We start from the raw sequence: 27,878 nt of genomic DNA, 5'->3' as shown, positions 1-27,878 counted from the left end.
TTGTCTGTCCTAGTTGGTTTACTTGCTGAGTCACTTCAGTTGTGTCCGACTCTCTGTGACCCTTTGGACTGCTGCCTGCCAGGCTCCTCTGTCCCTGGGATTCTCCAGGCAAGAATACTGGGGTGGATTGCCCTGCCCTCCTCCAGGCAAGAATACTGGAGTGGATTGCCCTGCCCTCCTCCAGGGGATCTTCCTGACCCAGGAATCGAACCCATGTCTCTTGCATTGGCAGGTGGGGTTCTTTACCAGTAGTACCACCTGGGAAGCCCATCCTACTTAGTTGGGTCTTGCTTATTTTGTTACATTTAAATATATTTTTTCTCTCCCTCCTATTCTGTTCTAGTCCACTCTTTTCATTGTAAGAGCATGTTCTTTTTTTATAGATACAGGTGAGGATATTTGAGACTGTACTGATAGGTGCCCCATAATTTAGAAAATTTGGTAGAGATGGATTCAGAGCTTTCTATGGAGAGCATAGGTATGGACAGGATTGAGGAGTGGTTCCTGATTGCTTTTGTTGTTTAATCATAGTACATAAGTAACTTCATTAAGAAACTGATTTTCCTCACATAGCAATAAGAATCTAATTATGTTAAAGCTCACAGTGACAAGTAGTAAAGATTTATATATATCGAAGAGAATGGACTAATGTGAATAAAAATACTGTGAATTGCATGGTATCAATTTATTAAAGAAATGCTCTTTTTTAATGCCTAAGTTTTTTAAGGTAAAAGATTCTAAAGTACATTAACCAAGCAGCCTTGTTGATACCAAATGAGAAATTGCAGCCAGATTATTCTCATGTCTCACGGTTTTTCAATTGGCATGTATGTTTTAGAGGGATTTTTCATCAAGCACAGCAATGTCAGCATCTTTAGAAAACTTCTTTAGGGTTCATTTATGATTTATAGATGCCTCCTGAGACATGAGAAGTGTTTTTTTATTTTTCAGTGGAAATTTACCTGTATCATTTATTTCTCCCAACAAATTTTACTTATGAAGTTTACCCTCTGCAGTGTTAAAAATCTTACTGCAAATTCCACAAAAAGGATGAAATTCATCTGAACTTTAAGGTTTGGTGGTTGAAAAAACTTTATGTCTGTGATACACGAGTGTTCTTTAATACATTGGCTTAGAGGTATTGTGAACCTTCAAAGACCGCTTTTCTTCTATTTGCTGCTTTTTAAGTGTAGAAGTGTCTGAAGCCCTAATTTAAAAAAAAATTTAACACATGGTGTTAGATCTACCCTCTTCTATTTTCTTTTAATAGCCAAGTTTAAAGGAGGGAGCATTTCTAAGTATAGTAATTGGTTAAATGTCTTTTTTTCCTCCTGGGTTTCTTTTTAGGAACTACTGACAATCAAAAACCTATAGCCGACTTTGGGATATGGCTTTATTATTCAGCAACTAAAAGATGAGTTCTAATTGGCAGACTTCTGGCATTGGCACTTGTCCTTCTGTTTCTATAGAAACTGGGTTGGAAGTCAGAGCTGCACAAAGGGAAAGGGTAAGTTTCTTTTAAACTCCATATTTATAAACCCATATCTTATTAACTGTGGCATGGTATCAGTTTTCACATAAGGATATATATATGTTCGTGAACTAGAACTCAAATATGAACTACTGATTTTTACTTGAGTGGAAACTGACATCAAGTCATTAAATGTAATAGGAGGGTTTAAATATGGATTTAATATTCTCATGACTCTGACTTCACATATCTTGAAGCAATGAACTCAGTATGATAATTCTCACTTTTCAGCTATATCTAATTTCGGGGTGATAAAGTTGGTTTTTATCCTCTTAGATCACTCTGTTGTACTTTTCTGGTAAGTGAAAATTGGGGTATAATGCATACAGAGGACATTTTAAAAGTCTGCATGAATTACAAGTCTCTGGGACAAAGTCTGATTCTTTCCATTATAAAGCAGGTGCTGTACTACTGACCAGTTTTTTTAGCCTCTCTCTTCTCTTAGCCAAACAGGATGAGATCGTCTGTTGGGCACATACATATGTTCTCATCCAGGCAGACACCCATTAATCGTAGAACCTAAGACACCTGCCACTTGGTGAGTCATCTTATTACTGTGGCTTCAGAGGACTGTGCTGCATAGCTGGGCATTTAGGCTTGAAATGGCTTAATCAAGTGTGGTAAAGTCCTCTGTTCTAGAGGTTGGTATATGTAAATAATTTATACTGAACTCTGACTAGCTTTGAGATATTGAAGGAAGGTTATGTTAGCTCTAACTCTTTAAAACTTATCTGTCATTTCCGTGGTCCTGAAATACTACTCTTAAAGGATGGATTTCTCTTTTCCTTGCTAAAAGAATGTTGATGTGTTAACACCAACCAAAGAAAGGGACATCTTGGCTTTCTTTTGGCTCAGTTTGTCAGTTTTGTAAAAATAGTGTAAAAGTGAAAATTGGAACTTTTTTGGGTGTGTGTGTTTGTTTAAGTCATGTCTGATTCTTGCGACCCCATGGACTATAGCCTGCCGGGCTTCTCTGTCCATGGGATTCTCCAAGCAAGAATACTGGGGTGGGTTGCCATTCACTACTCCAGGAGATCTTCCAAACCTAGGGATTGAACCCAGGTCTCCTGCATTGCAGGCAGACGCTTTACCATCTGAACCACCAGGAAAGTTAATTCAGTTTTTGAAATTTCACTTCACAAGTCATTGATCAGTTAATGCCTGCAAGTGGATTTTCATTAAGAAGTGTATGCCTCTATTCCTTAAGTATTGCCGTGTATCCTATTTGTTTCCCTTGAATGGTATAAAAGAAATTGAATTTGTGATTCTTGGTAAATGTGGCTAGAAGTATCCAGACATCCACATGTGTTATTTATTACTCCTTGGTAAGAGTGACCAACTTGTCCTAGTTTTAAAACAGAGTCCTAGGTCCCAGGAACTCCCTGATTTCCAGGCAAGCCAGACAGTTGGCTCTGTCTGGAGCCCCGTCTTATCCTCTGCATCTCTGAAGCAGCCTCACTAGGTTGTTACTGATCATTGTTTTGGATGAAAGTAGATTTTTATGATGTGTTAGTCAGAATGTACAAGAGAGTAAGTTCTTTTTAGGAAATGATTGTTTTTATTTGTCTCAGTGATCCTAGGTAATGCCAGCTTCCCTCTCATAGAAATAAAACATGAATTTTAAACTGATTTATTTAAAAGATGATTTCAAGGCCTTTTTTTTGTTGTTTTTCATTTGTTTGTATATATGAAGACTATGGGTAATAAATTTGAGACATTTAGGTAGATGCTTGTGGTGCATGAGTAGCCAAATGAGGCAAATATATGGACATAAAGCCTCATACAAGCTTTTTCTGTCTTAATGACTCAAGGCTTTTAAAAAGTATTGGGCTTTGGTTTTAAATTTGGGTCCTCAGGTTTGGATTCTCTTTCTTTTAAAAATTACATCTAAATTCAAATATTAATACACTGCTTTTTTTTTTTTTTTTTTTTCCACTCTCATGGAAAAAGCTAATTTTACAACTAGGCAAGTTTATGTACTAAAGGAGCTGATTTTTTGCAGATAAACAGATAGCATCACATATGTTAATGTCCCTAGATTATTTGAAAAATATCACAGATTATTTCAGTCCATTTAAATATAATTGTTGCTTTTATTAAATTTTAAACTCATCATCAAAGAAGAAAAGCCAGGGACTATGATCTAATCAGCATTGTTAATTAGTATTCACAATTAGCTCCCTTAGGATTAGCTTTGTAACTTTAGACAAATAACTTGGTCTTAATTTGCTTTTGTTCCTAGGTATAAGATAGGAATATTAATAATTATCCATCTTCCTCACAGGATTGACATGATGCTGAGGAAGTAATAGGTGGGAAAGAATGTTTAAAACTTAAAAGTACTATAAGGTAGAGTTTTAGTACCAGAAACAGTATTTCATGAACAGCATATATAGAAATTCCTTTTACATTAATGGTATGGCATTTCTTAGAGTTAGAACCGCTGGAAATGGTTATCTTAATAATTTTAAATAACTCAGTAAGTGTGAAGAAAGTATTGTTTTGTGATCATTGTTTGATCATTGTTTCATCCAAAACAATGATCAAACTTTTGTGTTGAAAAGTTCCAACTGAACTTTTATGTTCAGATTATCATGGCTCTACTAAATATATATCTATTTATAGGTAATTCTTATACTTTATAAATATTTCAACTAACATTTTGTATTAAGGAATTATAAGTGGCCCATACTTAAGCATTACCTTCTTTGGTCAGGGTTGGTGAATATTGGAAGACTTTAAAATGTTCATTATTTTTTAATAACTACATTCTTACTGTATTATAACATGTTTTGTGACTTTATTGGAAGACTTTAAAATGTTCATTATTTTTTAATAACTACATTCTTACTGTATTATAACATGTTTTGTGACTTTGTTTGTTTTGATTCTTAGGTATTTTGCATCCTCTTTTTCATTTCAACCTAGATAGTAAAATGATGCCAATTTGAGTTAGAACAAATTTATTATAAGATGACTGCTTGCAATTAAATTAACTCCATAATCTTGTATACTGCCAAGAAGCCAGGATTGTCTAAAGGGGAAAGTGTAGGGTTTTCTGTTAGTTTGTGTTTGAGTTAGGACTCCTCTACATACTGGATGTTTAATATCTTTGACCTTAGTTTTATTTATTTGTAAAATGGTCATCATAGTATTTTCTTCTAAGGGTTCTGAAGATTAAATATAAAATACGTCTGCCTCAGTGACTGGTATGTATTAGATGTTGATACAAGGTTATTCACCAGCCTACTTCTGCACACACATGTGAAGTCTACTGTTTGTTTCCTCTTTGTCCCATGGGATATCTTTTTTTTTTTTGGCTATACCCCATAGCATGTGGGATCTTAGTTCCCAGATCAGAGATCAAATCTGTGCCTACTGCATTGGAAGGCAGAGTTGTAACCATTGGACCACTAGGGACCCTACCCCCACCCCTCCTCCCACTTGGGATATCTTGAGAAAGGTGTACTCTTTTGCTTTTCTTGAAACCCTATATGTGTCTGAGATAATATTTCTAGATTATGGTTACTTAAAAATGTGTTGACATCGTATAATATTGTGTTCAAGGGCAGAAGTAAATAGGACATTTTAAGTTAATTGTCAGTACAATGAGTACATTAGTTATGAAGTCTTTAGCTTCCTGTGGTCTGGGGATTCACCCTTTCTTGATCCACACCACCCAGGGGCCTATTACCACTGAGTAGCATGAAGAACTACTCAGTTGTGTATGAGTCACGAAGCCTGGGTAAATTAGAGTTCAACTTGGAGTTCATTAGTTGGTTCTATTTTTACTGTTTTGTTATGTTTTTTGTTTTTGGCTGCACGGTGTGCAGGATCTCAGTTCTCCAACCTGGGATTAAACCCAGGCCATGGTGATGAAAGCCCAGAATCCTAACCACTAGTCCACCAGGGAACTCTGTTTAGTTGGTTCTACTTACAATGTATAGTTTGCTTTCATTGGAGAAAAGAATCTAGTTGTCCTAGGCAGTCAGTCTTTTGAGAACTATTATTGCTCAATAGGGAAGCTGGGACAGATTAGAGTGGCTCCTAGTAAGTCACTGATTTTTTAAATCTTGTGTTTTGATGTAGACAGAAAGGAAATTAGTGGCTACTCTCTCTGAAGAGTTTTTTGCTTGGTACAAGTATATTTTTATTTAATCCCCATAGTGAAGTAGGTTGGTGGTATCCTCATATTACAGAGGAGGAAATTGGGACTCAAGAGCAGTTGAGTAACTTTCATGAAGTTACATAGTAACAAGTAGCAGAGCTTGGATTTATTATTATTGCTGTTTGTGTGAGGGGGTACTGTTGCTGACTATTCATATTGTCTTACATCTAAAATGTAAAAAGAATATTAGACATTAACGTCTGTGTGTAAAACCTATACATTTTAAACATGACCAACTACAGTTTTTAAGATAACCTAGACTTGAACTCAGATAAATTTGGTTCCAAAATTGGTGCTGGGCCTGTTGATCTTGTAGATTGATGCTAAAGATTGACATATCAGCTCATATAGTGCTCTGTTAAAAGTCAGATGAGATTCCAGAGGAGAGAATGACTTCATGCTGCGAGAGGTTTTCCAGAAGCCTTTGGTGAGTCAGATTGTGAAGGATAAGCGAGACTGTCTGGTGGACAATGGCAAACCATTGGGATTTAACTGGTGGCACAAAGGTACATGTAGAGAGTGAGAGAATGCCACATTTTGGAGCTAAAACCAGGCTTTCATTTTGGGATTTTTCTCTGTAGGGAATTAATAGATATTTTAAAGCAGAGAGGAATGGAAAGATGGAATAATAATAGTAATAACAGAAGCCAAAGGAGATTCTAGAGAGACTGGTATTGCAGAGAACACTAGGATGGTTTTTAAGAAAACATCTTAGTTTGTCTCCCATTAAGAGCCACCTATTCAACTTTCATATAAAACTTGTTCTAAAGTTATGTCTACATAATGAGCTTGACCATTTCAGATAATTAAATATAGTGAAAAAATAACATTGGATGGATAGAAATAGTATTCAGAAATGATCTTGAAATAAAGGTTTCTTGTTTGGGTTTTTAGCAGTTCTTATTTATGTTTTATTGCACAGCAAAACATGTTTATTATAGAAAATTTAAGAAACAAAATAATGAAAAGAAAACAAAGATTAGTTAAGAAGCAAACTGTTCAGTTGCTATTACTCTTTATTTAACACCAGTTAGACATTCTTCAGAATGCTAAGGCAAAAAAGAACCTTAAAAAACTATGTGATTCACCTTCTCATTTTATAAATGAGGGTACTTCTCTTCCATGCTTTTTCTTCCAGTGACTTTTAGTTTAGATTTTCTTTTAAGCTCTCACTTGACTGCAGTCTTCTCTCTTTGTTGTCAGACTGTTTTTCCATCTTTCAGCTAATGGTATGAAGAAAAGGGAAACCGAAGAGAGGAGATAGCATGTGCCCGAGAAGTAGTAGGAGCCGGTGTATGTCTGGGTATAATCGTATAACCAGCCTATAAGGAAGGAAAGATTTCTATTAATGATGTAAATCGTGCCATTAGTAGTTCTCAGCCATGAACCATTGAAGGAAGGAGCCTCCTGTAATTAGTCTGTATTGTGACCCATTAGAAAGTTAGTCAAGCTGCTTACCTGTCTTATTTTCTGTTGAAGCTGAATCAATTCCATCTGAGTTAGTGGTTTAAACCTTGGCAAAAAAGTAATTTTGGACCCAGAGCCCATCTCCAGTGTTATAATGGAAGTTGGAGAAAATTGGGAACACATACCATTTCATTTTACAATTATTCTTACAAAGAAAAAAAAAACAACTATTTTCCAAGGAAAAGGAAAAAAGTGAAAACTGATTATTATCTTTTTTCCTTCACTGAACAAACATTTGAGTTCTTACTATGTTCCCAGCGATGTGCTAGGTGTTGATACCATAATGAGCCAAACTAGACATGGCCCCTGCACTCATAGTTTAGCGGGGCTTTAGGTATTACACCTGTAATAAGGGCTATGCAGGGATGGTTTAGGTGAGAACAAGTGAAAAGGAACTGACTTGGCCAAATGGGTTAAACAATGACAGTATTTCTCCCTGAAATAAAAGTGTTCTTTTAAAACAAGAATTGAAAGGTTCTCAGAATCATTTGGTTGATGGCACATACTTGAATCACCCTGGTAGCTCAGATGATAAAGAATCCACCTGCAATGCAGGAGACCCAGGTTTGATCCTTGGGTTAGGAAGATCTGGAGAAGGGCATGGCAACCCACTCCAGTATTCTTGCCAGGAGAATTCCATGGACAGAGAGGTCTGGCAGGCTACAGTCCATTGGATCACAGAGTCAGAAACGACTGAGCGAAACAGACTTTGACATACTAGAACTTCTTAAGTGAAATGCCTTTTTTTTTTTAAGTGAGTTTGGTGGCAAGGAATATTAGTACAAGGCACCAACATTTATACATTACTGCAAAAGTCATTCCTATGAAAAAGGCAAAAGTATCAAAATTATTGAAAGGGCTTCCCAGATGGTGCTAGTGGTAAAGTCCCTGCCTGCCAGTGCTAGAGACACAAGAGATGCAGGTTCAATCCCTGAGGATCAGGAAGATCCCCTGGAGAAGACAGTGGCAACACATTCCAGTATTCTTGCCTGGAGAATCCCATGGACAGAGGATCCTGGTGGGCTACAGTCCATAGGGTTGCAAAGAGTCGGACATGACTGAAGTGACTTAGCACATTGTTAGGAAAATAATTTTGACCTGAGATTCCCTAAAAAGGGCTCAGGACCTCTAGGGGTTCACAATCTTTTCTAGATTATTGTATGCATATTATGTTTGTAGATGCAAACTTATAATAATATGAGTTTTATAAGTATTTATATTTAAAATCCTAAAAAAACCTTAAGACAAGGCTATTATTCTGATCATTTATTCAAAAAATTTTGGTACCGTATACAAGCACAGTTCTGGGTACTAAGACTATATCTGTGGATAAAAATGGATGAAAAAACCTGGCTGCATGAAGCTGACGTCATGTCTTTTGATTTTCACTTATGTCTTGGAACATGATTTCTCACTGGATGGGTCTGATTAAAATAAAATTTTTATCTGATTGTGTATGTCTTTATCTCCTATCCTCTATTCTCTATTCTCTTAGTTGGCTCTGATAAATACTTTTAATTTTTGTTTCTTTGCTTTATTAGCTTTTTGTTTCCTTTTCTTAATGTAATGAATAAATGGAATGTTTTATTTAAATTCAGCTAACTTTAAGTTGCTTTTACTTACTAACTCCTTGCTTGATCAGTGACCTCAATTAAATGTTTCTTGGAGATAAGCATAATAGTGAAACCTACTCACACGTTTTTGTATTATGTTGATTGACCTTTAGATATCTAAGAAACAGGTGACCATTCTATTAACTTTTCTAGAAATGCCTATAAAGGAGAAGCTGGATATCAGCAGCACCCTCTTTTATCCTTTGTCACTCCTCCCTTAGTCCTTTAGTAGAGCAATTGCTCTACTAGAGTATATGTACATAACAGGGGTATTAGAAGTTATACTCTGGGAAAACACTAGAAGTTCTTGGACAAGGAGGTAGCTAGTGCTGCTGAAGGGTCAGGAGGATAAAGCTAAAAACAGTGAAAATGAGTTGTTTTATAAATCCTAGAGGGACTTAAACAGTTTGAGAGAAAACTGCTTATAAGGCCATTCATTTCACACACATTTAAAGTCAGAATCTTGCTTCTGAAACATTAAAGATTAAGATATATTTAGTATATTTTCTTAGCAGGGCAGGGAATTATTTAGCATCCTATAGAACTGCTTCCATGCAAAAGTTGTATTTCCATTCAAAGATTTTTTTTTTTTAATTATTATTACTATTTTTTTGCTGTATTATGTGGCTTATAGGATCTTAGTTCCCCAACCAAGGATTGAACCCAGGTCCTTGGCAGTGAGAGCATCAAGTCCTAACCACTGGACTGCCTGGGAATTCCAGTGCAGTTTAATGAAACAGATTGTTTTAAATCTATTTCTCCCGTTCATGCTTGAGAATTGAGAGATTTGCATATTTTAAAATTCTTTATCTAAGATCTAATTGCCATTCACTAGGATATTAATGTGCAGTTGAGTAGTTAGTTTTATGATGCTGTTTATAATAGCAAATAGGTGAAAAGTGAGATAGACGACTAAATGGTATTATTATTAATTAGTTGTCCTGTGAAAGTATTAGCTTCATAATCAAGCTAAATGTGGGGCTTCCCTGCTGACTTGGGGGTAAAAAATCTGCCTGCCAACACAGGAGATGCAGGTTTGATCCCCTGGAGAAGGAAATGGCAACCCACTTCAGTATTCTTGCTTGGGTGATTCCATGGACAGGAGGGCCTGATGGGCTATCATCCATGGGTTTGCAGAGTCAGATGTGAGTTAGCGGCTAAACAACAACTAGCTGAGTTAAATTTATAGCTTCATTGTTCTAACCAACATCTATCTTTTGTTGGAATGATTAGCTTTTCCCCACCACTGAAAGTAAAAAAAGACTGTATAGGGAATTCCCTGGTAGTTCAGTGGTTGGATTCCGTGCTTCCCCTATAAAGTGCAAGGGAAATAAGATCTTGCATGCTGCCAGGCACAGCTAAAAACAAACAAAAAGATGGTATATTTGGTTTGATTTTATTAGATCTTTGTACTTTTTAAATAATAGCATGAAATAGCTATATACAAATGTACTTTCAACCCTAATGAGTTTCAGGATTACTGTTGGTAGTTTGGAAACCTCTGCGCTCTAATCATTTTTAAAAGGAAATACACACATAAATTGACATTTAAGACTGGGTTCCTCTGTGGTCATAGCAAAAACATTGTGAATGGCAGAGAATATCAGCTACAGTCTAGGAAAGCATGCATGGATCTGAGCCTCCACTCCACACTAGGGAATACTCTATGTAGTCAACATTCTGAGAAGTACACTGGCTACTGGTGCAGATTTCCTAAGCTGAAGTGCCCTCTAAGCATTTTCTTAATGTCTCCAGACTACCTGTGCCAGATACACTTAAGATGCATGTTAATTGTGCAAATTCATTGGCTCCTAAGCATCTTCCTCCTAGGTGGCACCCAATTGATTCTTACGTACAATGACATTGGGGTCCAAATTACTTCCTTTTATCTATAACTGTGTAACCTTTGTTCTGGACAGAAATGTCAAATAATGTTTCCTGTGATAATTTAAAACAACTGGGGAGATAGGACTCAGCTTCCTTAAACAGTTTTGTGAAAACCAGTTTTCTTATAGGCAAAAAGGATTAGAGTCTTTGAAGTTTGGTGTTTAATATAGTATTCTAAATTCATTTTTTAAAATGTCATCATTTTAAAACTACTCTGTATCATTTTATGGGTTAAACCATACACGTTTAAAAATGACTATGACATCTTGCCTAAAAAGTATTCATGTCTGTGATAGCTCAGAAGGTGATTTTTTTAGCTGGGTTTATAAATCCTGTACAGTAGGATTACTACTGTAAGTTTATTATTGGTCATTTTGTTAAGATTTAAAATACTCCTAAAAGGCCCTTAATTCCAAAGTTTCTTGATAGTAGTTCAAACTAGTTGAGAATTCTGTAAGTGATTTGCTGTTGTTGAACTAGAGCTCCTACTTAGCTATTGGGCTGTAGCATAGTGCCAGACTTCTGAGGTACAGAGATAATGATCTTTTCACATTCCTGGGGTCCTGGCTATTAGCAGCCTTGTCAGTTTACTTTGGGTGTGCTGTACAAATATTTCCTATATATGCCATGAGGGTATACAGTCTTGGGAAACATGGTTTAGCAGATATAAACCTTAGTGTCTTTTAAGATAGGAACTCCCTAAAGACCCTGTGATATAAGTTTGCTGAAAGATTTACTGGTAGTGCTTTAATTATTGGTTCTGTGTTGTAAATTTTATTAAGAGGATTTTGGTCTGTGTTGGGTTGTTGAAACTTGATTTCTTAGCCTTGCAAGGGAAGGACTACCTCCTCTTTTTTTAAACCACAGTAGAGAGCTGTTTGGAATTTGTTTTTGATGTTTTTGTAGGGATTCATTAATCTTAGGGATACTTAATCAAAGTAAAATTCTGTGAGGTGTGTTGTTTATGGGGAAAATAACCACTGGATAAACAAATGATTTAAATCATAAATCATAAATAAATGATTTGTTTTCTTTTACCTCTTCAGAGTATAATATATTCTTCAGGATTTAAGGGACAAGGAGCTTTGTTCTGCCTTCTTACTTGTTCCCCATACCCCTAATATCCAAAAGGGATTTATAGCAGACCAAAAGGTTGTTTGTGTGTTTGTTTTCCAAATAAAATTTTAGGCCATAGAGAAATTCTCAACTGATAGGCTAAGATGACTGGTAAAACTGTAGAGGCGTGGTTGATAAAAGTTTGAGTGAGGACTGGGTAGAATATTTGTTTAACATTGTATCTGAAATAAGGATGGAATAGAGGTAGGAAATGATCTCTCATTTCATGAAGAGATGCACTTTTTTGCATTAATAGGAGAGAGACAGGCTTAGATGGATGAATTTCCATTTTAGTCATTGTCTTCTCTTGTAAAACACAGATAAAATGTTAATACAAAATTAACCAGTTTTGCTCCATGGTATTTCTGATGAATTTTGAGGTTGAAAAATGATGGCAACAGAGAGAGAGACATTCTAGACTAAGTCCTAGTGTTAAGTCCTAGCTGTGATTTATGAAACAAACAAAAATAAATGAACAAACCAAACAAACATGTAGATGCAGAGATCAGAGTAGTGGTTATCATAGGGGAAGGTGCAAGAGGGGAGGGCTAAATGGATAAGAGAGATCTCAACTGTATGGATGGAAAATAAATTGTTGGTGGTGAAAACAAAAAACAGTTATCTATGACATTTTAAGTGAGTTTTCAGACATTTATTATTGATTCAAATATATATTAAAATATATTTTAGCTTAATATATGCATTTATCATTTGGGAAATGGAGGGATATGTGGAAGAAGGGAACTATACTCAGTTTGTCTTATAGGCAGCTAATATGGGCTATTGGTGTTTTTATTTTTAAATGAAACTGAACAGTCCATAGCATTTTAAGCTCACATGTCAAATGCGTAGGGTACAAGATTAGTAATTTCACATAAGTAATGTATATCTGTCTTGTATTGATATATTGGAGAATATGATTATATACTTGCTTTTTGCCAAAGCACTATTTTTCTACTTATATCACTAACAGGGGTCGATTAGAAATGTATATTATGTTTTAAAAATATTAATATTTTTAATTTTTTCACAACCTTTCAAACTTCTGTCTTGGTGTTAGTGTATAGTTCTGGATGCCATCTACCAGCAAAAACATAGAATTTGGGTTTGGATGAACAGTGACGTTTGACCTACACTTGGGTCAGCTGGCCCATTCTGAAGCTGGTCATGTTGTTAACTAAAATTGAATTTGTTGCTGAGTAGTGACAAGAATAGGGAGGGCTGTGAGGTGGAGAGGGCAGAGTGGTCCCTTGTGGGGAATGTGTTTGTGTGTGTGTGTGAGGGGATTAATTTTTGAACTAATTTATTTCAATCCCTGTCAGTTTTAGCCAAGATCTGATAAAGAATTTTGTTGCTACCGTAGTTCTTAACAATTACCTGTTACAAAAAGTGTATATATAATTTTCTTACTTCTTTAAACATCCTTTTTTCTTAAAACATTTTTTTAAAGAAAATAGGTTCCTTGGGTATCCTATGCTTTCCTCCCCCCCACCCCCTTCCCTTGAGTTATTAAAATATGCTGTATAGGACTAACTTGTTTTTCTTTTTCATTTCCATACAGGAAGGAGAAAATTATTGTTCATGTACCATTTGTAACTAGTCTTTTGACTGAGGATTATTGTGAAACATTTTACTCTTTGCTCGATTGCTCGTTTGTAATACCTGTAATTTTTATAGGAATTTCAACTTTTCTAATTTGATAGTAACAAATCTAGGTAAGTATAAAATGAGGATCTCATACATTTCAGAAGATCTGAGTTTGGTTTAGAAAAATATTTTGTAACCAGTAAGCCTTTCAATTTATTTAAAGCTAAAGACAAAAATGTAACTGTCCATACCAGTTGAGAGATAAGTGGATCTGCAGATCACTATTTCTGATGTTCTTAAGTAGTTGCTGCTGGAAGTTAGGGACAAATATAACAGCCTTTGTAAAATCCTCTTTGTCATTTCACAGAACAGTGACTTACAGGAGCAAGGACTATCCTGAAATCTCCCTTCAACAGGATGCGTAGCGCAACATTGTAGTCAATGAGAGATCATTATACAGAGAAGGAAACTTAACTGAATTATATATCAATTATCATAGTCTTGTTTAAGAAACTCTAAGAAACTCCCATACTAAGAATCTATACTTAAGCTTTTAGCAACAGCCTTATCAATTCCTTTAACTTTTTTTGTAGAACTTATAAAATTTATGATTGCCTACATAGTATTCTGAGAGTTAGCAGGTAAAAATTCTACCATGAGCTCTATCTTTATCCTTACATATGGTGCTAGAATATTGTGGATATTGGGTAACAAAAGGCTTGTAACTTTTCTTTTGACTCACAATAAGAAATGTATTTATATCATATATATATATTTTCTATTACATAGGTGTAAATAAATTTCACAATAAAGTGATGCACTCTGTTTTCTGATCTGCTCTGTGGTCCTTTTTTATTTAAAAAAAATTTTTTTTTAAAGACCAACAAATTAGTTTTGAAACCCACACGTACATCTATAGCTTTTTCCTTTTAAGTAATACTCCTCACAAAGCTTGTGTTGTCTTCCCATACATTGAACTGTTTAAACATTTTAAGTGTATACAAAAACGTGTATCTCTAAACATGTAGTTTTATTACTTGCTTTTATCATTTGAATAATATATTCTGTGCCCTGGTATTTGTTACCTCTGATGTTTTTGGCTTAACAGGCTTAGAAAGTTCCAAAGTGTCTTTGGCACAGTGAGTGAAGAAAGGTTAAGATTGAAAAAATTCATCAGCAAACTGTATTTGAACTCTGTTTTCCTCTATTTCACTGACCTGGATACAAGACATAGAGTAACTCTGCTTGGAGCCTCTAGTGTTTGGTCTTTTTTTACCACTCCCTGTTATATGATAATTCTGGGCTATAAAATTCTCGCCTGTTTTCCAGTTATGAAGTATTGGCCAAGTTAGACCTCATGGAAAGAGGTGTGTTCATAAATTCAAATCAGGATTTAGTTGTATATTTGTGTACATTTTTTCTTTAGATATACTGAAATTGAACCTCAGATTAGTGGTACTTTTTTTTTTTTTTTTACCTTCAGTAATAATTTCTTAAGTTTTTATATTTTTTCTTTTGATATTTGCCTTTCTCAGTCTCAAGTTTTTAGAGGTGCAAATCTTATTATAAAACTTAGTTTAAAAAAATGTGGGGCAAAATCAGACCCTTTTTCTGTCTTACTTCAGGACTGAGGGAAGCAAAAGTAATTTTTAGATTAGATTCCTTATTGTGGATGATTAGAAATGCTGTAGTAATTTATAATTCTGCATACTATAATTTTTACTAATGTCTTACATAGTATATTCTATATACTGTAATTCTTATAGACTCTCAGTAGTTGTATATAAGATACTCAGTAGTTATAGTATAAGATACTAAGGCTTAAGTCTGTTTCCTAAAAATATTTGTGTGTAGTGGTTAGTCTTTTAATAGTCTTATGTTCCAGTAGGTAAAAAGTGAATGTAAAACAATGCTTCAGTCTTAAAGTTTATTTAAAAACAGAACTTCCAAAGTTTTACTATACTTATACTTAATGAGTCTTTAGTGGCCCCACATGTCCTCTGCACAGATTCTGGCATTTAGTCTTACAGCACGTCTGAAGAGCAAAGGGATCAGGCCTGCGGTTTTCAAGCTCTGTAATGACTGCTGTTTGGATAAAAGGTGTTGGTAGTTTTTATTTTTTTGTTTTTAAGCATCATATATCTTTGGGCATCTGATAAAACTCTAGATTTTCTCTCCAGAGAAATAGATAGATACACAGCCCCTGCTACAATACTCATCTGCTTAGTGCACATCTGGTGAATTAACCCTCAGATTCTCCTGGTTTCGTACTGGAGTTGTGCGAGTTGGTACAGGAACAGCAGAGACGATCATCAGTTTCTTGTAACTATCTAATATTGTCATTCCATGTTACCATTCATCATGGATCAACATTTTGGTTCATTGTGATTGAAGTTTACTAAGGCTAAGCTGTTACCTGCTAAAGGTGGTCCAGAAAGGACAGCCATCCCAGCAAAGAAACTTGCAAGTCCCAGAAAGCTTTGAACTGTAGAATTCCCAGACAGATCAACCTGTAGGGATTAGAATCCAGTGTTAACCATACTGAGGGTGGTATTCTACAGAGACTTTTACCTACAGAGGGATAAAATACTGTGTATGTTGTCTCAAGCTATGAACAGTTGGCTTCTGAGGTGGTTTGGATGGCATTCTATCTGATATGAACCATTGGTTTTTATTTCTTTTGAAAAATCTTGTAGTTAGTTGGTTCGGGGATATTTTTCCACTTGAGTCTCACTACTCTTTTCTGTTAGGAAATGATAAACAGTTGGAGCTGATAGTAGTATTCTTCAGTCCACCTATGGTTGAGTACCAACTGGTTTATAAGAAATCAGATATCACAGGAAGTTGATTTAAGGGTTAGAAACTTTTAATTTTTGCTTAAGCCTCGTAATACTCTTCACCACTTATGCTAATATTGATACCAGGCCCAAAGATTCCTGGGGATTATGTTCCAGCGCACTGGGGACCTAGTTCTAAGGACCCATGGGGTTCCAAGACAAACTCAGTATTTCTACAACTCCATTCCATTCAGCTCTAGGATTTTATGTCGGTTTGGGATAAAGATGGAGAGGAGTTAAAAGCACAATATCCCTGTTAAAGTATACAGAACTTCTCTCAACAAGAGAGAGGTCATCACTTGTCAGGAAGCTCCTCTTTCTTTTAAGGAACTCTTCCCAGATGTATCCTAGAACCAAAGAAATTTCTGGAGCTGAAGTAAAGAATAGAAGCCTAACCTGGGAGACTGATAAAGTAGAATCCTTCTGTTCCCTACTTTGCTTTTCTTTCTTTCCTGTTCCACATGGCTAGTCCTTGGCACCCCACTCCAGTACTCTTGCCTGGAAAATCCCATGGGCAGAGGAGGCTGGTAGGCTGCAGTCCATGGGGTCCCTAAGAGTTGGACACGACTGAGCGACTTCCCTCTCACTTTTCACTTTCATGCATTGGAGAAGGAAATGGCAACCCACTCCAGTGTTCTTGCCTGGAGAATCCCAGGGACGGGGGAGCCTGGTGGGCTGCTGTCTGTGGGGTCGCACAGAGTCGGACACGACTGAAGTGACTTAGCAATAGCAGTCCTCTCATCATCCCTCCTTACAAGATAAGATGAATAGCTGGATAGGATGTAGCCACAAGGTTTCTGAGGCCTTGGGTATGTTGTTTTTGTTATTATAAAAGTAATACAAAGTATGTTTTCTCTTTGGGGGCGATGATGATTCATACTTTTACTAAATGGTGTAAGAACATTAACGAGTGTGTCTACTCACCAGTACAGGAAGTATCAATGCCAGGTAACCACCGGAAAAGACAGCAAAGGAGATGGTATAGGTCATAAGTAATGGAAATGTGGTGGCTAAAGGAGCAAGCAGGTTAGTGATGCCACAGAGGATGAGGTAAGACTTGTGGTAATGATACTTCTTGATCCAGTTTTGATCAGCAACCCATCCAGAGATAATCTGACTGACTGTTTCAATGATACCTGGAACAGTATTGAAAAGGTCTTATGAAATCCCAATTGCATTTTTCTAGCCCTTTTGAAAAATGTAAATGGATAAGGCATCTTTTCCTATGTCATAAGACTTCATTCACCCTGTGGCTAGGACATATGAGGGAAAAAATGGTTTAATTTGTATCAGTTCAGTTCTGTTGCTCAGCTCAGTCATGTCTGACTCTTTGCGACCCCATGTACTGCAGCAGGCCAGGCCTCCCTGTCCATCACCAACTCCTAGAGTTTACTAAAACTCATGTCCATTGAGTTGGTGATGCCATCCAACCATCTCCTCCTCTGTTGTCCCCTTCTCCTGCCTTCAGTCTTTCCCAGCATCAGGGTCTTTTCCATGAGTCAGTTCTTTATATCAGGCGGCCAAAGTACTGCAGTTTCAGCCTCAGTCCTTCCAGTGAATATTCAGGGCTGATTTCCTTTGTATCAGTAGATTGTATTATTTTTGTACCTATTCTAAACATTTAATGAAATACTGAAAAAACTCCTCCAGATTTGGGTGGAGTCGTCATCAAGTGTTTATTCTGATTGTGTTTGGAAACCTTATACCACCAAACTGGGAATACTAGGTTATAGAAGACCCTGGGCTCAGTAGGCCTCCCTTGAAGAGGTCCTACGGGTGAGGAATTGAGATTTCTTGAGGATTAGTAGACCCACAGGTTAGTGTCTTAGGGAAGTCAAATGGTGAATGACTGGAGTATAAATAATAAAGTCTTACACTGGAAAAAACAATAGATGTTGAGACACTTTCTTAAAATTGCATATGAGGTATTGCATATGAGGTTTTGGTAGTTAAGTCCTCCAAAGGTTATTATGGTTAACTTGAAAATATGTAGGAAGTCTGGAAATGGGAAATCATGTTTTGAATGGTGACGCTGTGGTGTAATTTGAATAAAATTTAAGATTAACATTTTTTACTGAGTTTCATGGTAATAGAACCTTCTTATCTTTTATCCTATTATATGTAATGTACCAGTTAAATACTGAAAGAGATTTTCACGAAGAGAAGCTTGAACTGCGGTTGTTTTTTACTTAAAATTCTTCCTATGGTTCAAATGCAGATTGCTCCACAAAAAGGTATTTAAAATGCATACTACCATCTCCATATCTGTTTTTACAGTTTTTTTCCTAGAATGCATATTGAAACTATTATATTCTGGCCTTGTTGTAAAGCCCTGTGTGTGTGTGTGTGTCTAAGTTTCTTCAGTCTTGTCCAGCTCTTTGTGACCCTGTGCACCATACCCTGCCACACTCAGCTGTCCATGGGTTTCTCCAGGCAAGAATATTGGACTGGGTTGCCATGCCTTCCTCCAGGGGATCTTCCCAACCCAAGGATCAAACCTGAGTCTTCTATGTCTCCTGCATTTGCAGACAGGTTCTTTACTACCATTAGCACCACCTGGGAAGCCCTGTAAGACCCTGCTGCTGCTGCTGCTAAGTCGCTTCAGTCATGTCCGACTCTGTGCAACCCCGGAGACAGTAGCCCACCAGGCTCCCCCGTCCCTGGGATTCTCCAGGCAAGAACACTGGAGTGGGTTGCCATTTCCTTCTCCAGTGCATGAAAGTGAAAGTGAAGTCACTCAGTCGTGTCCAACTCTTCGAGACCCCATGGACTGCAGCCCACCAGGCTCCTTCATCCATAGGAGTTTCCAGGCAAGAGTACTGGAGTGGGGTGCCATCGCCTTCTCCGCTGTAAGGCCCTAATCTGATCTAAATTGATACCACCAGACATTTCAGTAGAAAACATCAATATAGCTATGTATCTTTTTCTTGGGCACACAAGTTTTATGACCGAAGCAGTTGGAAATGGGGTGCTGTAAGTTTTGCAAGGACTTAGTAAAAGTCTTTTCCAGAAATTGGCGAAAGAGAAGTTAATGTTGTGCTACTGAGAATTTCCAGGTAGCGCAAAGCAATTCTGTTTCCTTCATTTTCACTTTTTTAGATTCCCTGTTTTGTCAGCTGACAGAATCCATATTTTCTGGATCAAGCATTCTGTTTCCATTTATTTTTATAAATACTCAACTAAAATGATTGGTTTTATTTTTCATTCTAGTTCAATTTAAATGTTAGCCAATCCATTAATGACTAGCCTAAGTACACATATTTATCTTATCCCTTTACTATGAGTTAAAAGGGGAAATTTGTTAGCTACAAATATTACTAAAACATTATTGAATGCTAACGATAGTTCAGGTACTATTTTAAACTCTACATGCATTACCTGTTTAATCCTAATAACCTTACGAGAGTAGATACTATTATTCATATATTGCAGATAAGGAAATCAAGAGACAGAGGTGGCAAGTGACTTGCCCAAGGTCATAATGGTCATACCCTGCAAAAACTTGAACCTGGAAAATCTAGCTCTAGAATCAGTTCTTTCAACCACTGCACAGTCCTGTCTACGTCAGATTTTTTTTGCTTCCTAAAATGACTGTTTCCACTACGATCCAGTAAGGTTCAGTATCTAGCAAATACTTAGCTACTGATATGAAAATAAGACTTGGTTTGGGGTCCACTGTCTTGTAGGGAGAGCCTGTGTGCAAGATGCAGTGACAGATCTGTGAAAGGGAAGGCTTGCTGCTCCCATCAGCTTCAAAAAACTTGCTTTTCTGGCCCTCCCAAAACTCCTTTTTAAAAATATTATTTTTCTTCAACTTTTTAATAAAATGTAACCAATTTTTGTAGAATATATTTTTCCTTTTGAGGGTGAGGTAGAAGTAGGCTTTCTTACCAGCTACAGAAACAAGGTAGGAGGCATCCATGATGTTTATCCCCAATGTTTTGGCTCTGGCTACCAGGTGAAAGGTAGGGATGAAATATGCCAGCTGACTGAGAACAAAAGACCACGTAAATATGTAGAAAAAAGGATTCTTAAAGAGAGAAAAGTCAAAGAGTTTTTGTTTACAGCTCCGTGAAGTAGTTTTTTTCCAATAAGTTTCTTCATTAGTTTTTCGGAAAAGTCCATTTCTGTTATATTCATTGTTGAACTCTTTGCTTTGATTTTGTGAGACAGTTAAACTTAAACCTGGTCGTTGTTCCTTCTGCATAATACTGTCCCCGATGGCCAACTCTTGTATCTCATTGCAGCATGATGTTTCTGTTCCACATGCTGCCTCTGGACCAGTTGGAGACAAACTACTTTCATCTTTAATATCAGAATCGCTCGTGCTTTTGATATGAATGGGTCGCAAGAGCATACTAGAAGGAACCAGATGCAATATGATAGCTCCAAGTAATATAAGAGCACCTAAACAGGAGAGAAAACTTGAGAAGTTAAACTAAAATTACCTCTTTGATTTCACAATACTCTGTATCCTTAGACTCAGAAGAGGCCCCACCACGAAATATTCAGTCATAGTACAATAATTTCTGGAAGCACTGCTTTGTCTTTGAATTTAGCTGAAAGTATTTAAATCCATTGACTTAACTGTTAGCTGTATACACTGATGTATCCTTGTGAAAACAGGGAGACCTTTGGAGATAGCCAGAAAGCCATACCAAAGGTGGCATGGGAGGAGTTATTTGTACTAAAGGAAAAAAATGTTTTGGGGTGTGGGGGTAGAGAGGGGGAGTCATATTTCAAATGATAGAAAATTACAATGTGTTTTAAATCCTGATTTGAGGCTTTAGATTTAGGTACAGAAAATACAGAATTGGGCAATGGGAATTATTTGGAAACTGCTTTAGAAGAGGAGATAGCCATTTCATCTCATGATGTTTTAAATTCCTTGAAAGAAGACAGATGCCATTGTTGCCCTTGAAACTGAGTAGTTGCTTGACTTCAGCATGTCCTGACCAAAGCTGTGACTCGTGTGTATTGCTTCTAGAGATAGAATTGGCTGTAGGTTCTACCATCTGGCTATCTTGTCTTAGGGATTTGTCAACTGGTCTTGTTCACCCTATTAGTGATTTTTTAAATGAGGAATGGAAAAGGGAAAGTTCAACAAAACTGCTCTGTAGGTAGGAATAGTCATGTATATTTACATATACATAGTTTTTTTCGCCAATAACTTGAGGTTATTTTAAACCAATTGTTTCAGGTATGAGAAAAAGTATAGAGTGAAAGATTTTTACTCATGAAAATTTTATATATGACAGTATATAAATATTATTAAGGAACATAATCCTCTTTTTGCCCAATTCCATCCTTTTTAGTGAATCTAATGGAGGAGTCTTTTATTTTTATCTTTTTTAATGCAGATGTTTTTCTTAAAGAAAAAATGTGAAAAGAGAAGGCTTTGAGGAAGGGATTCTTGCTTCCCAGGAGTACTGCTATCCCTGCAAAGGTGTGCTCCCTTAGCCATACAAATTGCTTTCCATCCCCTCAGACTTGAATTCTGAGTTGCCTGTGTAGGCTGGCAAGGCCTTGAAGGAATTCAGAGTCTCTTTTGCTATCTGTTCTCCAGGGAAGAATCATGCTCACCTCCTCTCTAGTCATCAAAGGGAGAGGGCTCAACATTAAATCTTGCAGAATTGATTCTGCAGGTTCAGGACTCACCTGTCCAGTCATACAGATCTATTAGGACTTTGGTAAAGGGTGCTAACAGAAATGTCAGTCCCATCCCTGAACGGGCAATAGCTGTAGAAAGAGCTAATCGTTTTTTGAAGTATTTGGTAGTGACCACAGCAGCAACTTGGTACAAGAAAGCAGAGCCCAAACCTAAAAGAAAAATATAATGTTAATAGCTAGGAGTCACTTTCACATTAAGTGGCTTGGTACTGGATGAGATATTCTCCCGAACCTGAGATAATATAAGTAGGCCTTTGAACTCACAGTAAAAGGAAAGTTTCCTGGTTCCTTTTTTTTTTTTTTTAAAGTCTTATTTTCACAGTGGACTCACCAGGTAAAAATCCCATAGTCACACAAAGAAAGGGAATGCTTGTAGCCCAGCTGCTGATCAGATATCCACCAGCAACAAGGAAAGCCCCAAGACTGGAGGCAGTTTTCTCTCCAGTTATGTCACAAATAACAGCAACTAGAGGACCTTGGGAAAAGAAACAAATACGAGTTACATATGCCCCGGCATCCCTTCTCTTCTGGTGTACAGTTTAAATGGGCAACTGAAGAAAAATAAAAGGACTTTACTTTTGTGTATCCTTCAAAAGGGTGTCTGTATTGGGTTTCTTAATATTCCTAGTTCCACAGTATTTTGCTTTTTTAGAAGAAGAGTTTTTGTTGTTTTTTGTTTGTTTTGAAGAAAAGATGATATAAATAAGATTTGGAATGGAAGCTTACTGAAAAGGTATTATAAAACTTCTGCAAGAAAAGGTTGTGTCTAGTGACCTATAACTAGAACAAAGCTCAGTTATTTATCTACACTGTGATGAGTATACTTAGATGATCAGGTCAGAGCTTTATGGTCTGACTTCCCAGTTGAGAGACTGACTCACTGAACCTATGATGTTAAATAGATTCTTCAATGTCATTTGTTTGAACCCTAATTTTTCCAGTTTTGCCAAATCAAGTGGAGGTAAAGTCCTTTTCTCAGCTTTACATATTGATAAATGAACCTGAGTTTTAGTAATGCTTCTGTCTTGAATGACTGACAGATGAGTCTTCTTGAAATTGCCCTTTGTGTTCCTTCTCCTTGGACAACAAGCTTATTGTCGACTTTATACCTGCAAAAAAACGAAGTGATGACATGATAGATCCAATCCAACCGGTTTGCTCTGAGGTGCCTTCAAACTCTTCTTGAAAAACCACAAAGAAAATTGCAAAAGTCTTGGTCATCCCCATCACAAATACATTTACCTAAATCAAAGCGGAACAGAGTCCAAGTCAGGTGGTGAGTAAGCCATTACAGGGGAGGTTAGAACTGCTGGCAGCTGTGATTCTCTGGCTCACCTGTATTTTACCAGTTTGTTTGTCAGTTCCTTTTTGTACCATGTTATATTTTATGGGGCGGTTGTCCCATTAGAGTGTCTAATCACATTACATGAAAGGATCTCATTTAATCCTCATTACGGAGCATGGAATAGGTATGTCAATATTGTATTAGAAATTCAGGGAACTTCCTTCCACGCTCCCAGTGCAGGGGGGTCCAGATTTGATCCCTGGTCAGAAAACTAGATTTCACATGCCACAGTTAAGAGTTAGCATGCTGCAACTAAAGATTCTCTGTGCTGCAATGAAGATCCTATGTGTCGCAAGAAAGATCCAGCACAGCCTGATAGATAGGAAGAAATACAGGAAGTTAAGGTTTAGAGAGCTTAAAGGTCATATATTGACCAACCACTGTACCATTCTGTTAACAACAGCATCTGTTCAAAATAGCTAATTCTAGGTACCTCTGTGAGAGAGATGTGTTGGTCCAAAAGAATTGTTCTGGGAGACTTTAGGTTAGCTAGACTAACCTAAGAGTTTGCTTTAACTCTGTTTTTGAGCTGAATATGCCTGGACAGCAAGGGTAATGAGGATGTATGGTCACCTTATGTTTGGGTCATGTGCCCCAACTCTTTGGTCCCACCTTACCCTCCTTGCCCGCACCATCCTTCTCCTCTCCACTAGGGGGAGCACCCTCTTTGAGGTCAGGTTTTCTTTCAGTGCAGTACTCACATTTTGGAATTCTGATTAGAAGGGGGACAGTGAGGAGCAAGGTTCTGAGGGGAACTGGAAGGGAGACCTAGCCAGTCCCTGTAGTCAAAAAGCCCAGAAACCACTCCTACTCACTCTGTCTCCAGGGGCTTCCTAGTGGCCCCTTTCTTTTCCTTTGTTCAGTGGCCTTGTTTGAAGGCTACTCTCTCTGCTTTGAAGTTGGCCATGGTGGAGAGATTCCCTGGTGGCTCAGATGGTAAAGTGTCTGCCTACAATGTGGGAGACCCGGGTTCAATCCCTGGGTCAGGAAGATCTGGAGTAGGAAATGGCAACCCACTCTAGTATTCTTGCCTGGAAAATCACATGGATGGAGGAAACTGGTAGGCTACAGTCCATGGGGTCGCGAAGAGTCAGGCACAACTGAGCGACTTCACTTCCTATGCTTTGTGGAAGGACCACAGGTCCTGGGTTCCTTATCACTGATTCTTTCTCTCTGGTTCTGCACTCATCTCAATTTATAGTGAGATAGACATAGACAGTCATTCACTATAATTGACTGTCCATGGGATTTTCCAGGCAAGAATACTGGAGTGGGTTGCTATTTCTTTCTCCAGGGGATTTTCGGACCCAGGAATCAAAACTTGGTGTTCTGCATTGCAGGCAGATTCCTGCATTGAAGGCTGATCCTTTACTGACTGAGCTATGAGGGAACTCACGGTGTAGTTGTGAATACTGTGTTCTGCCTGCAGTCAGCCTGCCTCTGCTGGAATCTTGGCTCTGCTTTGTACTAGGGGTGTGAACTTGGGTGAACTACAAAAGTTACACTTCGTCTTTTGTAAAGTGGAGATAAAGGACTAGTTCATAGTTCATAGTTCCACCTAGTTCATGGGACTGTGAAGACAAAATTCTGGTAAATAATAACCTATTAACTATGTTTTTATCATTTTGTGTAACCATTCTGCTTTTCTAAGAGCTCGAGACTCATATTACTGTCTGTGATATCTTTCTAACTCAGGTTAACTTACCCAGAACTAAATTCATCTTTCTCTTACCCCATGCCTGTGTTTCCTTTTCATTTCTCTTGATTGGTACCATCTACTGACTCATCCAAATCAGAGACCTGCCTCCATTTAGAAACTTCCTTTCCTCAGCTTCTACCTGCTAAATAAAGTAATCAAGACGTTCTGCTCCATCCTCACCAATAGACTCTTCAGATAAGTATTATTTCTTGCCTGGAGTGAGGGACTAGGAATCAGTGGTGGCTCAAAGGCTTCAAAAGATGGGATAGGGAGGAGGAAGTCCTTTAATGTATTCTTCCCATTCTGACTTGATAGAAACTATAAGACTTTACTTATTTAGAGTGAACAATGCTATGGGTACCAGGGCTATATATTAAAAAATGAAAAGTCATTTTATTTTATCAAGCACTTTGTAATCATGATGTTCCTCAAAGGTGCCTTTATCAGGAAATGAGGTTAGAGAATATACACAAACTTTAAATGACACAGACTTGTTTCTTCTGGTTCAGAATACAAAGTGGTGATTGCGTCCTCTAATGAGCAAGGAGCAATACAATGGGTCCTCATTCTATAAAATTACCCTTCCTCCTCTTCTGTGGTCATGGACTCCATGCTGGCATCTGCAGGATGCTGGCTTCTAGGTTCTTAGCCACCTGAATTTGGCGAACTACTGGTCCCCAAAAAAGAACCTTTTGTCTCTGGTCTTTCCTTGATGTCTGGGCATAGCAGCAGTAAGTAGATGTGACTTGTCTCTACTAACTGGGACTGTACCTTCCACTGTGTATATCAAAAAGACCAAGGACACAGCCTTTGTATCTACTCTGCCTCCCTCCCTTAACTTGTAACCTTCCAACTTTGTTCCTATTTGACTTAGATAGTAAAAGTCTATCTAGATTTTTAGTCTAGATCCCAAGGTCTAGATATTCCGTTAGTTAACTGAAGTCTGTAGTCTACTATTTCATCTCATGTTTTGGACTAAGGTTGATGGGTTTCAGTCCTGTTCCAGAGTCCACATCAGACATTATAAATGGTCTTCCCCCAAAATAAAAGCCCTTAGAAATTCTGCAGCCCTCTCATTTCCTTTTTATCTTTAAGAGCATGCCTTCCTCCTACCACCTTCCTCCCATAGTAAGAACTCCCTCACCAGACCATTCTAAGAATTGTCTTGGGAAAGGAGGCTGGATCACAGTGGCTCCTTTTTAACGCAGAACATAAGGCTTTGTCAGAGATTATTGTTTAATAACAATAGAGTTTTGCCCAGAGAACGCACTGGTCATAGCAAACACCCTCTGCCAGCAACACAAGAGAAGACTCTACACATGGACATCACCAGATGGTCAGTACTGAAATCATTTTGATATATTCTTGGCAGCCAATGATGGAGAAGCTCTATACAGTCAGCAAAAACAAGACTGAGAGCTGACTGTGGTTCAGATCATGAACTCCTTACTGCCAAATTTGGACTTAAATTGAAGAAAGTAGGGAAAATCACTAGACCATTCAGGTGTGACCTAAATCAAATCCCTTACGATTATACAGTAGAAGTGAGAAATAGACTCAAGGGATTAGATCTGATAGAGTGCCTGAAGAACTATGGACAGAGGTTCGTGACATTGTACAAGAGAGAGTAATCGAGACCATCCCCAAGAAGAAGAAACAAAAAGGCAAAACGGCTGTCTGAGGAGGCCTTAAAAATAGCTCAGAAGAGAAGCCAAAGGCAAAGGAGAAAAGGAAAGATATACCTATTTGAATGCAGAATTCCAAAGACTAGCAAGGAGAGATAAGAAAGTCTTCCTCAGTGATCAGTGCAAAGAAATAGAGGAAAACAATAGAATGGGAAAGACCAGAGATTGCTTCAAGAAAATTAGAGATACCAAGGGGGAACATTTCATGCAAAGAAATGTTTCATGGGCACAATAAAGGAGAGAAATGGTATGGACCAAACATAAATAGAAGAAATTAAGAAGAGGTGGCAAGAATACACAGAAGAACTATATAAAAAGGATCTTCATGACCCAGATAAACACAATGGTGTGATCACTCACCTAGAGCCAGACATCCTGGAATGCAAAGTCAAGTGGACTTTAGGAAGCATCACTACGAACAAAGCTATTGGAGGTGATGGAATTCCTCCAAGTGAGCTATTTCAAATCCAAAAGATGATGCTGTGAAAGTGTTGTACTCAATATGCCAGCAAATCTGGAAAACTCAGCAATGGCCACAGGACTGGAAAAGGTCAGTTTTCATTCCAATCCCAAGGAAAGGCAATGCCAAAGAATGTTCAAACTATCACACAATTGCACTCATCTCACAGGCTAGCAAAGCAATACTCAAAATTCTCCAAGTCAAGCTTCAATAGTACATGAACCATGAACTTTCAGATGTTCAAGCTGGATTTCGAAAAGGAACCAGAGATCAAATTGCCAACATCTGCTGGCATCTAAAAAACAAGAGTTCCAGAAACCATCTACTCCTACTTTATTGACTACGCCAAAGCCTTTGTGTGGATCACAACAATCTGGAAAATTCTTCACGAGATGGGAATACCAGACCACCTGACCTGCCTCCTGAGAAATCTGTATGCAGTTCAAGAAGCAACAGTTAGAAATGGATGTGGAACATCAGACTGGTTACAAATTGGGGAAGGAGTGTGTCAAGGCTGTATATTGTCACCATGCTTATTTAGCTTATATGCAGGGTGCATCATGAGATACGCTGGGCTGGATGAAGCACAGGCTGGAATCAAGATTGCCAGGAGAAATATCATTAACCTCAGATATGCAGATGACACCACCCATTTATGGCAGAAAGTGAAGAAAAACTAAAGAGCCTCTTGATGAAAGTAAAAGCATAAAAGCTGCCTTAAAACTCAACATTCAGAAAACCAAGATCTGGTCCCATCACTTCATGGCAAACAGATGGGGAAACAATGGAAACAGTGAGAGACTTTATTTTGGG

The 27,878-nt window shown here is 37.6% G+C and overlaps 2 protein-coding genes across 3 annotated transcripts in view; one reads left to right on the top strand and one right to left on the bottom strand.

Annotated features, from left to right (window-relative positions):
• Positions 1 to 14,211, top strand: part of RBM15 (RNA binding motif protein 15) — a 28,980-nt gene extending 14,769 nt beyond the window's left edge. Inside the window, exons 3-4 of one of the 2 annotated variants that reach the window (XM_070367523.1) lie at positions 1,348 to 1,507; positions 13,344 to 14,193. The gene's annotated coding sequence lies outside the window, so the exon portion shown is untranslated. Of the gene's footprint in view, positions 1 to 1,347 lie in introns of both variants that reach the window. The other variant, XM_005891281.2, reaches the window with a different exon arrangement.
• SLC16A4 (solute carrier family 16 member 4) overlaps positions 6,861 to 27,878 on the bottom strand; it is a 28,297-nt gene continuing 7,279 nt past the window's right edge. Inside the window, exons 2-8 of the mRNA XM_005891279.3 lie at positions 22,986 to 23,118; positions 22,208 to 22,351; positions 21,865 to 22,026; positions 20,098 to 20,613; positions 17,131 to 17,342; positions 15,786 to 15,879; positions 6,861 to 7,021 (exon numbers count right to left, since the gene is read on the bottom strand). Of these exons, the coding sequence (XP_005891341.1) occupies positions 6,861 to 7,021; positions 15,786 to 15,879; positions 17,131 to 17,342; positions 20,098 to 20,613; positions 21,865 to 22,026; positions 22,208 to 22,351; positions 22,986 to 23,118 (1,422 nt within the window). The remainder of the gene's footprint in view (positions 7,022 to 15,785; positions 15,880 to 17,130; positions 17,343 to 20,097; positions 20,614 to 21,864; positions 22,027 to 22,207; positions 22,352 to 22,985; positions 23,119 to 27,878) is intronic.

Source organism: Bos mutus, chromosome 3 (assembly GCF_027580195.1).
Source record: "Bos mutus isolate GX-2022 chromosome 3, NWIPB_WYAK_1.1, whole genome shotgun sequence".
Classification (NCBI taxonomy): domain Eukaryota; kingdom Metazoa; phylum Chordata; class Mammalia; order Artiodactyla; family Bovidae; genus Bos; species Bos mutus.
This window is presented reverse-complemented; position numbering and strand designations above follow the sequence as displayed.